The sequence below is a fragment of the Carassius gibelio genome, chromosome B14, assembly GCF_023724105.1.
Source record: "Carassius gibelio isolate Cgi1373 ecotype wild population from Czech Republic chromosome B14, carGib1.2-hapl.c, whole genome shotgun sequence".
NCBI lineage: Eukaryota > Metazoa > Chordata > Actinopteri > Cypriniformes > Cyprinidae > Carassius > Carassius gibelio.
Window position 1 is genome coordinate 12689876 of NC_068409.1, and position 15162 is coordinate 12705037.

Here is a 15162-nt window from a genome sequence, read left to right on the forward strand (position 1 = left end):
GTTTAGGTTAGCTGCTCCTCTTGTTTACTTGTGTAACAGCACCCTCCAAGTACACACTAGTTCTCGCGCGCCTTGTGCAGGCGCGCTCCAGATCCGATGACGTAAGGACTAGTTCTCGAACATTCCAGCTCGACAGACACCATTTTGAACCACACCAACGACATCAAACTCAGAGGAGACGGAGGAAATAAATCCGTTTATATCACCGAGTATTGCTTTTATTTAGAGGACTTTCTTAAGCCAGGTAAAGTAATGTTTACATATTTACTAATTACTGCACTCACACACTGTAGTATCTTCTTTATAACATGTATTATATTTATTTAGTCAAACGCGTTAACGACGTCGCTACTAATTTACTGACGGTGTGCTTTGTTAATCTCAACTGTTCAGTTAAGTCACAAAAATGCATTTTGTTGTCTAAATGGGTTTCATTTATTGTTATTATCTTCAAAACTTAATTTTTAGACTTCCTAAAGATAAAAATTTGCATCGTGCAAACACTTCCCTGACACGAGGCGTTAGAACAAAGAGGCCTCTGTATTTGTGGACCCAGCTCTAACGTTATATGTTGCACAGATTCTGAGGATATAGGACGTCATGTGTAACGTCACTTAATATAAACGTTATTTATTTGTATTATGTTTGTTTTATCAGATGAGACAAATGCGATTGCGTTCTCCCTGGCTGAGAGAAGAGAGTCTGGAGGAGAGAATGGAGAACAGAAAGAGACACAGACGAGACTCGCACAGCAGCGAGAGAGAGAATAAATACAGGAAAAAACACCATCATCACAAGTACAGCGACGGGTGAGAACCATTCTCTAACTTATTGTATTTATTTTGAGTCCTTTTAAATCAACAAATTGTATAAAGGCATCTTATACTGATATTAGTTTCCCAGTTAACGTTAGTTACTAATTTGAGGGTTGTGTGATCTTTGGCCAGGGCCCACTGAGCCTTATGTGGACATCTTCTGGCAGTGTGTTGTATAATACTTGTTTGACTGGTTTGCCACCTTCTTGGAAGATTCCTTGAAAACATTTGATAACATTACCTCAATATGTCAGTCTTGTTAATTTAGATGTGATTTATCATCTGTTAGTGCATTGGTTTAAGCTAGTAACTAAAATCCAGATCCTTTAATTTTCCCTAACATTTGGAGTTTGTCTGGATTGTCATCAGCGCCTCAGCGTTATATATATACATGTTTTTCTATCAAAAGTCCCCCCCCCACCAAAAAAAAACCTTTTTATTCTTAGCAATATATTTTTAAATAACTTGTGAACATAATGTCTTCATTCAAAGTGATAAATATATTTACATAAAACGTAAACAACATTCTTATTCTGGTCTATGCTTATTAAAGAATATAAAAGCAAAAGTGGTCATACTACATTTAGCTAAAAACATTTATTTATTTATTTGATGATGAAACTTTTTTGGTCTTTGTCCCAGCAATGTCTTTTTAGGTGCTGATTTTTTTTTTTTTTCATAAATGTAAATAATGTATATAAATATAAATTTTTCCTAATTTCGCTCATAAAGACACCGGATAGAAAACAGTAACTAGAGTGATTTTTATTATCTTCAGTCCAATGTGAATCAGTCAGTATGCACTGATTTATGGAGCACAAATAGTAGGCTGGAAACTAAGAATAAGATGCATTTTATTTTGTAGATTTGCCTGTATATCAAATTGTTTCTTTTTATTATTGTTAATAGGCATTACCTTGAGACAAGGAGCTCAAATGAAAGGCTGGAAGCTAAAGACAGGCGAGCTGTATTCAAAGACAATGAGGATGACAGCCGAGGTGCTTGTAAAGACAAAGAGAGAGAGCGAGGTGGAGACCGGGACAGATCCAGGTGCCGTGATGGAGACCGGGGCCGGGAGCGTGATCGAGACTGGCACCATTACAGCAAATCCTCTGGCAACAGCAGGCGGAGCAGCCGGCACAGACACCGGCACCGTCACTCTGACTCGGTATGACCACTGTCTGCCTCTTGTTGCCATGTGCAACTGTCTGTTTTCTGTGCCTTCTTTCTTGTTGTTTGCACTTTGGGAGTTCCTCATTGGACAGGAAGAATGTTGGGTGAAATTATGCTAATATTATGATATAATAAGAGGGTTCTTACTCAAGACATAACATTAGTTTCATATCCAAAGCACATAAAATTGTTTTAAAGCACCTCATTCATGAATGGGGAATAAAAAACACAATGTTTTTCAATGGTGAATTGTTATAATTGTCTACATAATGGTTTGAGAAAGTATCTCATCTAAAAAAATATGTTGCCATTGTTTTTCTTCTGTAACACACACGATGTGGTGGGCCCTGTGTGTTTCTCGCGGGCTGAATTTGCGTTGACTGCTCCCTGTGGCCGGGCCTTGCTGCTGCGGGTATCTGAATGGGCCGAATCACTTCCCCCCCCAATCGTGAATGAATGAATGGCGCGTTCTGGTCCCCGATTCTCATGGGTTAATGATGATGGTGGTGATGATGATGTTGGCGTTGGTCCGAAACCCCAGAGGAGCCATCGCAGGAAAAGATCCAGGAGTGTTGAGGATGATGAGGAGGGGCACCTGATCTATCACAGTGGAGACATGCTGAGAGCAAGATGTATAGAATACACACTTTTTTGTATCTACTGTATCTTTTAATTTCTTTCACTGCTTATTTTCTGTTGTGGGATCAGACTAATTTTACACACTAATTTTGGGCTCCTGATAAATGCAGTTGTGACAGAACACTTAGACTTATCCAGATGTGTGTATCACCAGTCTAGTATTGTCTTAAGTTCGTTGATTATTTATGCATTGCTTTTCTAATTTGAGTGTTTCAAAACGCAGCGCAGTCTTTTGAAAGGGTTTGATGGACCATTGTGTCAATTTCATGTTTCTAACTGTCTGTCTTTAAACCCGTAGATGAGATTGTGTGCACACTTGGAGAGGGAGCCTTTGGTAAAGTGGTGGAGTGCATTGATCATGAAAAGTAAGTCTTCATGCCATGTTTTACCATGTTAAAATTTATTGGTCTCCCCAAGACAAATCTGATACTTAAAGTTTGCTATTAAATGGAAATAACAACAGACCTTCTGAATTGTGGCATACATTAAAATAAAATTTATGAAATTAATGCCGTTTCACTCGAAAATTATGTTTTTATTTATAGATTTTTTTTTATTACATTTTCAGCAAATTTAGAAAAAATATAATTTATTTCATGACTGCTTTAAATTTGAAATGTTTTTTGGGAAATGCTTCGGGTTGATTAAGTGTTGGATAATAAGTGCAGGCATTTGTGTGTGTTCTCCTGTGTGTAAATGATACTACTGTATGTTCTTATTTCAGGGGAGGAGCTCGCATTGCACTGAAGATCATAAAAAACATTGATCGCTATCGTGATGCGGCTGTGTCTGAGGTCGAGGTGCTGGAGCAGATTAACTCACTTGACTGTGACAGAAGATAGTAAGTGCCGTTGAAAACAGATAAGAAAGAAATCTTAAGTAATTTATGCCTCTGTGATGCATGGCTGTATAATATATCACGCTTAATTTGAAATTTACAGCCTCCTGAGTGTATAGAAGTCCAGACTGCATATTAGGAATGCAGTATTTCATATCTATTTTTCCTTTCTCCAGTGCTTGTGTCCGGATGTATGACTGGTTTGATCACCACGGACACATCTGCATCGCCTTTGAGCTGCTGGGCTTGAGCACGTATGATTTTCTGAAGGAAAATAGCTTTCAGCCCTTCTCTATGAACCACATCAGGCACATGGCCTACCAGATCATCAGAGCAGTCAGATGTGAGTCATGGATCTAGCTTGAATGCATTTTTTAAGTGTATTTTGAACAAAACATTGATGTAATTTTTTTGTATTTCTTTGTCTTAGTTCTTCACAAGAGTAAGCTGACACACACTGACTTGAAACCAGAGAACATCCTCTTTATTAATTCAGAGTTTGACATCAAGTACAATCCAAAAATGGTAAGGAAAGACTGACTACATTTAGTATTATGTTCTATAAATAATATTTAATATTTTAAAAATGTTTTTTTTTAAGGTTTTATAGAACAATTCTATTTTTAAAAAAATTCTAATACTCAAAATTACTGAAGTTTTAGTAATTGTAGTAATTCAGTGTAAACGTATTTCAGTTATTTGTTAGTGGGACTTTTTCAAATTTTTGTTTAAATTTGTCATTAAATATATTCCAGTTCAGCCCAATCTTGGATACTTTCAATAGTTTTAGTTAACAAAAACAGAACTGATTGTGCATTAATTGTCTTGTTTGAAATTGTAGAAGAGGGATGAGAGAACGGTAAAGAATCCTGATGTGAAAGTAGTTGATTTTGGGAATGCAACATACGAGCATGAGCATCACACCTCAGTGGTGTCCACTCGACATTACCGAGCTCCAGAGGTTATTCTGGGTAAGTAGTTACTGATCCATTGATTTTTATATATATATATATATATATATATATATATAAATATATATTCTGAGGTACATGGCACACTTGATATGATTGCATTTATTGTGAGCTATAACGGAGCTATCTGTCTGTTTCTAACAGATCTAGGCTGGAGTCATTCCTGTGATGTGTGGAGTGTGGGTTGCATTCTTATTGAGTATTATCTGGGATCGACTCTATTTCAGGTCACTTTCCTCTGAGTTCACATTAGTTCATTTATGGTCACTTTGGATACACATGACTTGTTGTTTCAGAACTTATAAATTAGTTTCTGTTTTTTTAAATTACAGACACATGACAGTAAAGAGCATCTGGCCATGATGGAGCGAGTGCTGGGCCCTATACCCACACACATGCTGCAGAAAACAAGGTAATTTCAGGATTTTTTGCAGGATTTGTGGTAATATATACATTTTACAACTCTAATTTAGTCATGGAAATGGAAAACACATTTTTGGGTAAAATTGGAAAAATCGTTATCTAGGAACCACAGATGCCTGAAGTAAACAATGTAAACAAGAATCAAAATGGCTTTTTTTTTCTCTAATTATGCAGGAAGAAGAGATACGTTCACCATGATAAGCTGGACTGGGAGGTTCACAGCTCCTCGGGTCGTTATGTTCGGAAGAAGTGCAAGCCGTTGAGAGTAAGTTTCTCATTCTCATTCAAGTTTTGGGTCAGTTGTGGTTTTTATTTTTACTTGAAGCCGATGAGACATCTAGAAACAAGCAACTTAAGAAATATGACTTTTTAATTTCTTTGCAGCAATACATGGCATCCAGTAGCTCTGACCATGTACAGCTGTTTGATCTCATAGAGAGGATGCTGGAATATGATGTCACGAAGCGGATCACCCTGGATGAAGCCATCAAACACCCTTTTTTCGACTTGATCAGGAAGACAAAGAAATAAGTGATGGATTCTCTTGATTTTTTGCTATAGTTCCTCTCTGAGAGAGGCTGTTTCAGTTGACTGTATCAGTCCTCTGTATAGATCATACTCTGCTCCCTTCTTGTTTATATTTATTGTGCTTGTTTTTCAGTTTAGTGTGACCTATTGCTCTGGATTTCTTCATTGATTTGTGCTTGTGTTGTCTGCATTACATGACAGAATGATGAGTAACTGTGAATGGGGCAAGGTTTTAGGGTATTAAACGTACGATAATTGTCACAGATTTGTTAGCATTATCAATATAAACGTAGTGATATTTGTAAATGTCTTTTCAGTTTTTCCTTTATGTAAATAAAATAAGTTGATCAATATCGGTTGTCTCATGGTGGTGTAATGTTCTCAGGCGGGCAATAGGGGGCGGTAGATCACAACTCAATTTTCACTTGCAAAATGTATTTCTGCTTCTGTGTTTATTAAAGCATTGTCGATGAGGGACAGTCAAAGTGTGGTTTAGGGATAGTTTGGTTTATATTTAACGTGTGTGTACATATACTAGATACACTATATACTATAGATAAACAATATATATTAGTCAACATTTGAAGTGGATCAAAAGTTGTCATAAGACAAGAATGGGTATGGTTTTGGTTTTAGAACAACTGATGAAAGGCTTTGATCCTTAAAATGTTGACTACTGTATATATATACATAATACATACACACACACACATACACAAACAAACAAACGCATACATTGGTTTTCAAACTTTTCACAAACGTTATAAAAATGTATTTGAAAGATACGAACATCGCAACAACGTTTTGCCTTAATCATTTTTGTTATCGTCATCGGTGGAAGCATAGACAAATACTTTATTACTGGCATTATTTGTCGGTTGTACGTGTAACGTTTAATCTCGCAGAAAAGATTAATCTTGCCAGTCTGTACAGCTGTACCATGGGCGCAAGATGAACAGAATGCATCCGCAAAAACTCCTAAAGAAATTCATTTTAAAATGTCTCCACAAAATATTGTACAGACTAATTCTCAAACAGATTCTGTGTGTGGAGAAAACAGCCTGAAATAGATAAAACTCTCACACATTGTTCATAGCTGCTTTTGGACGCTCTCCGCCAGTCATTTCATGCTCGTTACTCACAGACGTCACAGGCGCGCGCAACATTTGGCCAATTTAAGAATCTATGAATCGACACGCGTCTATGACGGACGAAAACGCCGTTCACTAGGTAGTCCTCATACAAGGTTTTGAGACACTCATGCTGTTCAAAGCACCGTGTGCTGCTCCGCGCTACTCACTCTGACAGCCACATCTCATCGATCAAGAGCTGATCAATACTACAAGTCATCTAACTATCGGAAACTAACTGGAGACTTTTAACAGAATGGATCAATCTGCGGACGGAAATATAGAAAGCAAACAGAATTCTGCGAAACCGTTTTGTCAGCGCTATTTGGTGTCTTTTCCAACCATAGTGTGTCTAGTGTTATCGCTGAGTTCAATAGCGGTGTGTTTTCTCATGAGTTTCAAAACGCATCAGATGGAGAGCAGGCTGCGCGAGCTGGAGATAAAGATGACTGACATCTGTCAAGAATCACCCAAGGACATCTCTGTCCCACAGGAACTGCGGGAATCCATTGAAACACTCTTACAGGAGGCAAGCATTTGAATTCTTCATAAAGGAAAGCTGCAACACATGTTTCACGTGTTTCTGTAGTATGTTTTCCAATTTAATTTAGGCTCTGATTAATTTTGCCGCTTGTTCTAATTAAAACCATTAATCAACGCATAGCCTGCTCGCTGTTGCCAGAGAGTTTTAAACCTATTTAACTAAGTAATACATTTACCAAAATAGTATGAAATCTGAAAACTCCTATCTATCTGTCTAGCATAAAGGATTATAGATAGCTTATAATTCTGCATGTGGAGCAACAGGTGCGTTTATGTGATAAGAGTGATTTTTAATTTAATAAACATGCTTAATTTAAATTCTTGTACTAAAGATAATTCTTCTAATTGTGATGTATTAAAATAAACTAAAGTGAATGTGCTATAGACTACATTCTTTCCCCGTCCTATATCAAGAATTACAGTATTCAAATATATACTGTATACGTCAGTTTATATAAAAAATGTATATTGTAATATAGTAAAGTGTGTAAAATCAACATAAATTACTTACGTGTCACATCTTAATAAAGGAACGCCGCTGAATAATCAGTAGGTTACTATGTAATCCAGTACTATTAGTGTAATCATACTATGTTGTTTGCCAGTGTTTTTATAAACTATTTAAACTAAGCAGTAATGGCAAATTCACACCTTTTTTCTATTCAAATATGTAGACCCATGACCACTGACACTTCTGGTGTCTATTCAATATTCTGATTATCAGAGTGATAATCAGGATGGATTTATTGATGACTGATTCATAAAATTTGACCTTTGACCTCTATAACCAAAATTGTAATAATTAATTTCCTCCATGTTGTTTATCACATTTCAGAGGGTGAATGAAGCGATGCCGAAGTTGCGTGTGGCAAGAGACGTGACACAAGACTGCAACTGTCCTCCAGGTACGTCCACGTATCTGCTCTCAGAACAGTGTTCAGTTCCAAAATGTGGGATGAAACCTTACAGAAACTGATAAATTCATCAATTTCTTGTTCTTGAACAGTGATTGCAAAGCTGTGATGTGGATGAGAGGAATATTTGATTCTGATCGGTCAGTTAAATATTGTTGGATAATGATGCTTAACTGTAAAGTCATTTATTTCCTACATAATTATGTAGTTTGATGTTTCTCATTTCATTCTTTTAAAGATACCTTAAATGTTTAATGTCTGTTTAGAAGTAATATAATCAGTCTTTCATGCTTTTAGAGTTTATTGAGTGATTATTTTGGCTGACTGCAGTCGTTACATGCAGGGTTTCTTAAGGCAATTACAATTAGTAAAGATTATATTCACTTTACACAGCTCTATGCATTTCCAATTGTGATTATAAATACAGAGGGGAGGAGAAAACGTGCAGCTGTTGCATATTGATGAATTGGTGGTTGCGGAGAGGTTTTTTTTGGGCTCCTCTTTCACAAAATGTGGTTGTTAAACATGGGGTTGGTGGTAATTTGAGTTTGGGTGCATTGAGAAACTTCGAGGAACTGCTGTCCTTCTTTTTCACAATCCCTCTTTACATTGAGTCATGGTGCCCTTTAAAATCCAGTGTTTCCATAAATGTATGCTGGTTCACATCTGAGGGGAGACATTGATGTCGCAGGACAAGAGGGAGGTCATAAGCATCTGTTTATAGGTTCTGAGCGTGAGTGTGTGTGTGAAGGGGCCCCGAGTATGCGTCTGTGTGAGTGTGTGTGTATTTCTGTTTGTTTGTGTGAGTAGTGCTGCAGAAGGCCCAACAGAAGAACTGAACTGTAAGGTGAGACCCTTTCATTTTAGAAGCAATGGTTGCCACCTGAAACCTGAAGAGTTTTGAGCGGTCCTGGCAGGCAGGATCAGAGGGAGAAGTATTTCTGTCTGCACAACAGACATGAGCCCAAAGCGCTCGCCATTGGGCAGGATATAATGCCCCCTACAGGAGATGTTTGGAAGGACACTGATGGGAGGAATAGTTTAAAGGGGTCATATGATGTTGATAAAAAGAAAATTATTTAGTGTAATGCAATGTGTTTATGCCGGAGGTGTTGAATGAGCCGCGGCCTCTTTCTTTGTGTGAACATTTGGACTGCATTATGCAAATCTTCCCACATAGTGACGTAGCTATGTGGGGCGTGTTAGAATGAGCCGTTTTAGGGGGGTGTGGATGAGTCTTAATTTTAATAAAGAATATCTCTTTGGGTTTGAGACTTTAATCTTTGCAACTTTACAGATCTTCTTTATGCACCAAGAGCTTGTAACACTCTAAAGAGAATGGAAAAATTGAAATCGCATCATATGACCTCTTTAAAACCTGACTGACTATTTGTTAAGCACAAAAGTTTATTAGATTTTTTTATATAATTAAAACATGATATTAAAATATATAAAAAAATCAGTCTACTTTAATTTGGAAAATTCCATTTTTTTTAAAACTCATACATAATAATAATTATTTCAGGGCTTTTATCATTATTATTGATTGTGAAAGCCTTTTAATAAAAAATAAAATGGATTTAGAAAATGGAGAGCATTTTTTAAAGTAATTAATTAATTAATTAATTATTTTTTTTACTTTTATTGAACACACCCTTGAAGAGTTGAATTTTTAAAATGGGAAAGAATTGACCATGCTAACCACAACTGTGATTTTTTTTACTTTCTAAGATTTTTCAGAATTGTAGAAATGCACTTGCAGGAGTTGTAGACGGTCGCTGTCATGTCTTTCTCCTTAAGCACATAGTTTCTTTCATTTCTACTTCCTCTATTCATCTCCACAGTAGAGTGAGTTCCCCTAATTATCTGTCGACTGAGATGGTTGTCCTTGCATGCTAAACAATTCCCCATCTGTTATCACCCTTTTCCACCAAACACCAGGCCCTGTTTGACAACAAGCTGTAACTCTCAAATGAAAGCACGAGAGGTCTTTAACTCGGTCAAATCTCCCTGTTTCATTTTTCAGGCTTGCATGTTCTCTGTCACTCTATTTAGTCCTTGGAAAGGTAGGACAAGGTCATGGATGCATTTCTCCCCTTTCCTACAATCATTGTCTCTAAGGATTTATTGTCTTTCATCACCCTTTTTTGAAAGTCTATTCAGGAAACATCTGAGCTGTAGGTGTGGTGTGTGTTTTGTAGTTTTTGACTGAAGCTAGAGGTCTCTTTGTCTTATGCCTATTTCACTTGAAGAAACGCTGATTAACTGATTCATTTTTTAACACATTAATACTTTGTGTGAATGGACTAGGATTATCTGTGTCCTGTTTGTTGTGTATAGTGAACCTGTATCTCAAACAGTACAGCATTGCATTAGGAATGCCAAGATCATGGGACCAGTTCCGAGGATTTGCATGAATTGATAAAATGAGTTTGCTAAATGCAATATAAATGTCTTTTGATAAAAGCATAAATGCATAAATGTAAATGCATTCCACGTTTTGCCTAGTCTAAGCCTCAAAAATCATGCTCATGGACCACCTGCTGAAAGTCTGATGCATGCTGCACAGAAAAATGGCAATCAATTTCTTAACCTCAAATCTGATTTGCTGGCTGGTATCCAAATGATGCTTCACAGCATTATGCAGCTGAAACAGTAGAGAATGCTACTGATATACCAGGACTGAGGGTTTGATTCCCATTAATCATTAATCAAAGGATTTGCTCACCCAAAAATGACATTTGCTGAAAACGTATGCTCCCTCAGTTCATCCAAGATGTGATTGAGTTTGTTTCAGCTTTGGGGAAATGTAGCATTTTGCACCAATGGATCATCTGCAGTGAATGGATGATAAAAAAAAATAGCTGATAAAACTCTGAAAAAAATGCAACTACTAGACTTTGTGTTTCCTTGACATCAATTCACATTTGCATATGCGTACATGGGAGACTGGAAATGCAAGCTGATTCATAGACATTTTGCATTCCATTGCAAATGAACGTTCAAGTTTGGTGAACTGTGACCTGGCCTTACATAGTCAACATCATAAGTGGACAAAAAGAGTGGCCAGGATATCATATTTACTCATAGTTACACAGTTCTACCAGAAAGACTCGGGAGATAGAGGAATGTACGAAGCATACATTTATTGACAGCTCAGCGAGCACAATTATAAATTTCTTTGGCGGAAGGCCCCGTCCATGGTTCGTAATCCGAGGGTAGCGAATCTGCATTTCCTGCCTGAAGACGAAGGCAGGGGCGCAGCAGACCCCCCCTGGAAGGTAAGGACAGGACCATCCTGGTGGTGGTGGGGAGGGTGGAGGTTGTTGTCGCGTTGGCATCTGCGAACTCAAACATGTGTAAGTACGATCTTTTATACAGGAGTATAAAGACGTGATTGGATAATGATGAAGGTAATTAGTGACGAAGTGATTGAGTCTTCCTGGCAGAACTTAGGCTAAAGCTTCCATTTCTATCAAGCACATCAAAGCACAACTGAAAGTATTGGGCTCATCTCATTTGAAACAACAGTGAAATACAGTGTTTCATATTTTGCCTGCTAGAGATTACTATATTAAACACCAGTGAATAATTGATCTTTGACCTGTTAATGACTGTGAGTGGTATTAACATACAAAAGGTGTTAGAAAGGCTTAATCTGGATGGGTTTTTAGCAGCACTCAGAAATCAGAGAGGGTTTCGGGTGTGGCAGTGGGATCTGATGGACTCAGCACTGTATTTACTTTCATCCCTCCAAAAGGTCCGGCTTAAAATATCCGGCCAGGGCATGTGCATATGTGTAATATCTCACCAGGAAGTGGTGCAATTAGATATGCTGCCCATGGCTGTGCAAAAGAGACGGGACGTGCAACTAAGAATTAGGACCTTCCTTCTGTTACATATGTACACATACTCACAGTTGTTTAGTGGTATGCAGTTATGAATGCGCACATGCACATCTGTGCAGAACTGCTATATGAAGCAGAGCAGATTTTGCTGCAGGACTCATTTTGCATTGAATGTCAAGTGGCGACACTAGTATTTTTGTTTAAAATATATTGTCTTTTTTGTGCTTAAGAATATTCTGACAATAATTTCATGTCAGTTTCAAACTTTTAATGAATTAATTTTATTTATTTATTTACGAATATCATTAATATTTATATTGTTATTTGCATATAGCTTGTTTTCTCCTGTCTTGCATTTTTAGGCCATGACCCACTATCATTTAATGTTACGACATCTTTTATATTACTGATGATATTGAGCACTTATGTTCTGACAGTAGTCAGCAGGTTAAGAGGAGCAAAGGATGTTGACCCCAGTCTCTGTATGGGTGGCACGGCAGGCCCCTCGAAACGTTCCCCTTTACTTGTCTTTCAACAGCCATCTTATTAAAGTTTGCTTTGTAAAACCACACTCTTTGCATTCTTCCTTCTGAAAAATAAACAGCTCACAGCCCTGTTGGTGGAGTCTAAATACTTCAACCGTACCGACCCCAACCGCTTATAAAACATTTCTAGCTAATAGTTCACTGAGGCAGGTGGTGTGCTCAGATTTATGGTTTAAAAACAATTTGAAACCGCTTCAAATGCATTTAACATCTTTAATGTGACATATTTTGACTGAAAAACAATATTCAGTAGGGAATGATGTATATATGAATCATGTATAATAACATGAGTGACACTGAGATGAAACTAAATATATTGTAAAAAAAAAAAAAAAAAATTCCTTCATCCAAATGAGCAAGAAGAAATATGATTTAACTCATACTCTGGCTTAACGAAAACAAAAGCCAATTTCTAAATTTTCATACTGCAAGTAAAGTAAAATAAAATATTTTTTAATAATTTAAATTATATATTTTCATTAAAAATGAACAAATGCACATTTATCCAGCTTTTTTGTTACAGCACTGATCAGTTGATTTAGATTAGAAAATTGCATGTGATGTCTTATTGCCTGTTACTGTATGTTGACGTCACACTGGGTCAAAAAATAGTGAACAGACAATAATATCTTAATATATCTCGCCATTTTTGCCTGCGGGCTTGTACTGTACAAGGAGTATGATTTGTCTTTGGTACGGAGGAGATTTGCAGTGTGGCATCTCAAACAGTCTCTCAGCATAGCTTGCAGTATTAACTAAAATAGAAGGCTCTGCTAACCCTCATGTGCCTGATGACCTTTACTGTCCCTGGAGTTCAAGGCTGATAATGGGGCGAATTTATTAAAGCATGTCTCTTTTTAAGACCCGGCTAATACAGCATGGAAAATTAATTTTGTACAACAACTCTTGTGCAGTGGATTGCGTAGCTTAGCCTCATACACAGTCATGAAACCTCATATAGAAAGGTTTCATTACTGGCATTTGTTAAAAATGATTTAATTTGATCAGATTTGTGACCACGTGTGGGCCACATTCCAGAATTGCCTTCCCCCTTGTGGAGTCTGACACAGCGCTCTTACTGTAGGTCACTAGATTCCAGTGCGCCAAGGTGTTGCATGGGAACGAGAGGCGCTGATGGGGGAATGGAAGTGATTATATTGTGTTAAGTTTCATTATTGAATGTTACAGGTGACATGGAAAGTTGCCATTAAATTTAACGAGGGAGAGCGTGAAAAACGGTTAACACTTTACGCTTGTGTGCATCAGTTGCTTTGAGCGGCTTACCACCTTCACACAATGGATTCTCCTTGAACTCCCACCTTGAACCTGATCTCAGATGTGCATCTGTATACAGCTGCATGTTTCCGCAGTGTAGACTTCAGTAAGCTTTCTTGATTAGACTAGGACGTGGTGCAATGGCAAATAACTACAATATATTTTTTACATTTTGTTCATTTTGATATTTATCACTATGTTTAATAGATCTATTATGTTCTGTTGAAATGTTAATTTTAAAAGTTCAAGTGCAAGGTGCCTTTTAATATGCAGTCTAAAATGTCCCTGATGTTGATATGAAAAATTCAAGCGCTATCCTGGTTCACTCTTTGTTCAGTCTGCTGTTACAGTGTGAAGTTTCAGGCCACATTCAGATCCTATCCTGTATGAATTCAATACTGAACCCAAATTTTGTTCCCTTGACAAGGCTGGGCAGCTTCATAAAGACTGGCAAATCTGATAACTGCTTGCATTTTAGCGAAGCACACTTGGTCATCTAGATTTGTGCCAGATATAAAAAATTGTGCCAGATAATAAAATTGTAAATATTTTATAAAGCTTTTCATTTGGACGATGCTAAAATGTGCAAAAATTTATTTTACATTTATCCACACACACACACACACACACATACACACACAAATATATATACATATGGTATTAATACTTATCACTTAAAATATGAATAAAATATTAATCAAATACACTTAATCAAATGGTCTTGATAATCAAAAAGTTAATTAAAAAATTAGTTTATGCCAAAAATATTGAGCCAGATGCATTTCTTAAAAGTTTAACTTTTTAAAATGTAAAAATCTTTGAAAAAAGCATGTTTCCATAGAATAACTAGTGCTGTCAAAAGATTAATCGCAATTAATCACATCCAAAATAAAGGTTTTTGATTATAGAATATGTTTGTATGCGGTGTATATTCATTATGTATATACAAATATACACACATGCATGTATGTATTTCAGAAAAATATATATATTATGTAAACAAAAACTTTTATTTTGAATGTGATTAATTGCGATTAATCATTTGACAGCACTAATAAATGCATTATGTGAGAAACGTCTAGCAGTCACCTAAAAACCACTCTGCAGAGCAAAACCTGGTAAACCATTAGCACTCTAGAATCCGGGGAAAAAATTTACTGCTCATATTTTCTATAGAAAATGTCAAATTTGGTTTTATTCACCACTTCTCATATGTCTACATGTTTGTGATGTTTTCAGTGGACCAAAACCCAAACTGAGCTGAAACATGACTGTGGTAGTCGCATCTGTCTGTAACATTCAAACCATCCAACCTATACTATCATTAAACGGTCCTTATTAAATGAATAAATAGCATATTTTAAAATCCAATGATGCAGCCTGGTGATAAATGGTGTTATTAGATCTTTTAAATTATTTAAAGATAAACAGAGAAAATTGATTTAGACACGGTTTACAATGATACTTTCGTTCCTGAAGCCATTTGTGCTCCTTTGATGTACACTTTAAAGACTAACAGA

General features: G+C 36.7%; 2 protein-coding genes across 2 annotated transcripts in view; both read left to right on the forward strand.

Moving 5' to 3' along the window:
* Positions 1-76: 76 nt before the first annotated feature.
* LOC127971847 (dual specificity protein kinase CLK4) lies at positions 77-5740 on the forward strand. Its single transcript, XM_052575101.1, has 13 exons — positions 77-244; positions 658-809; positions 1725-1983; positions 2530-2620; positions 2926-2992; positions 3352-3468; positions 3642-3808; positions 3896-3990; positions 4307-4436; positions 4581-4663; positions 4769-4848; positions 5034-5124; positions 5244-5740. The coding sequence occupies exons 2-13, from the start codon at positions 658-660 to the stop codon at positions 5388-5390; spliced, it is 1479 nt and encodes a 492-aa protein (XP_052431061.1). The 5' UTR covers positions 77-244; the 3' UTR covers positions 5391-5740.
* A 593-nt stretch (positions 5741-6333) lies between these two features.
* Positions 6334-15162, forward strand: part of LOC127971849 (collagen alpha-1(XXIII) chain) — a 139083-nt gene continuing 130254 nt past the window's right edge. The window contains exons 1-2 of the mRNA XM_052575103.1: positions 6334-7046; positions 7896-7965. Of these exons, the coding sequence (XP_052431063.1) occupies positions 6774-7046; positions 7896-7965 (343 nt within the window). The 5' untranslated portion in view covers positions 6334-6773. The remainder of the gene's footprint in view (positions 7047-7895; positions 7966-15162) is intronic.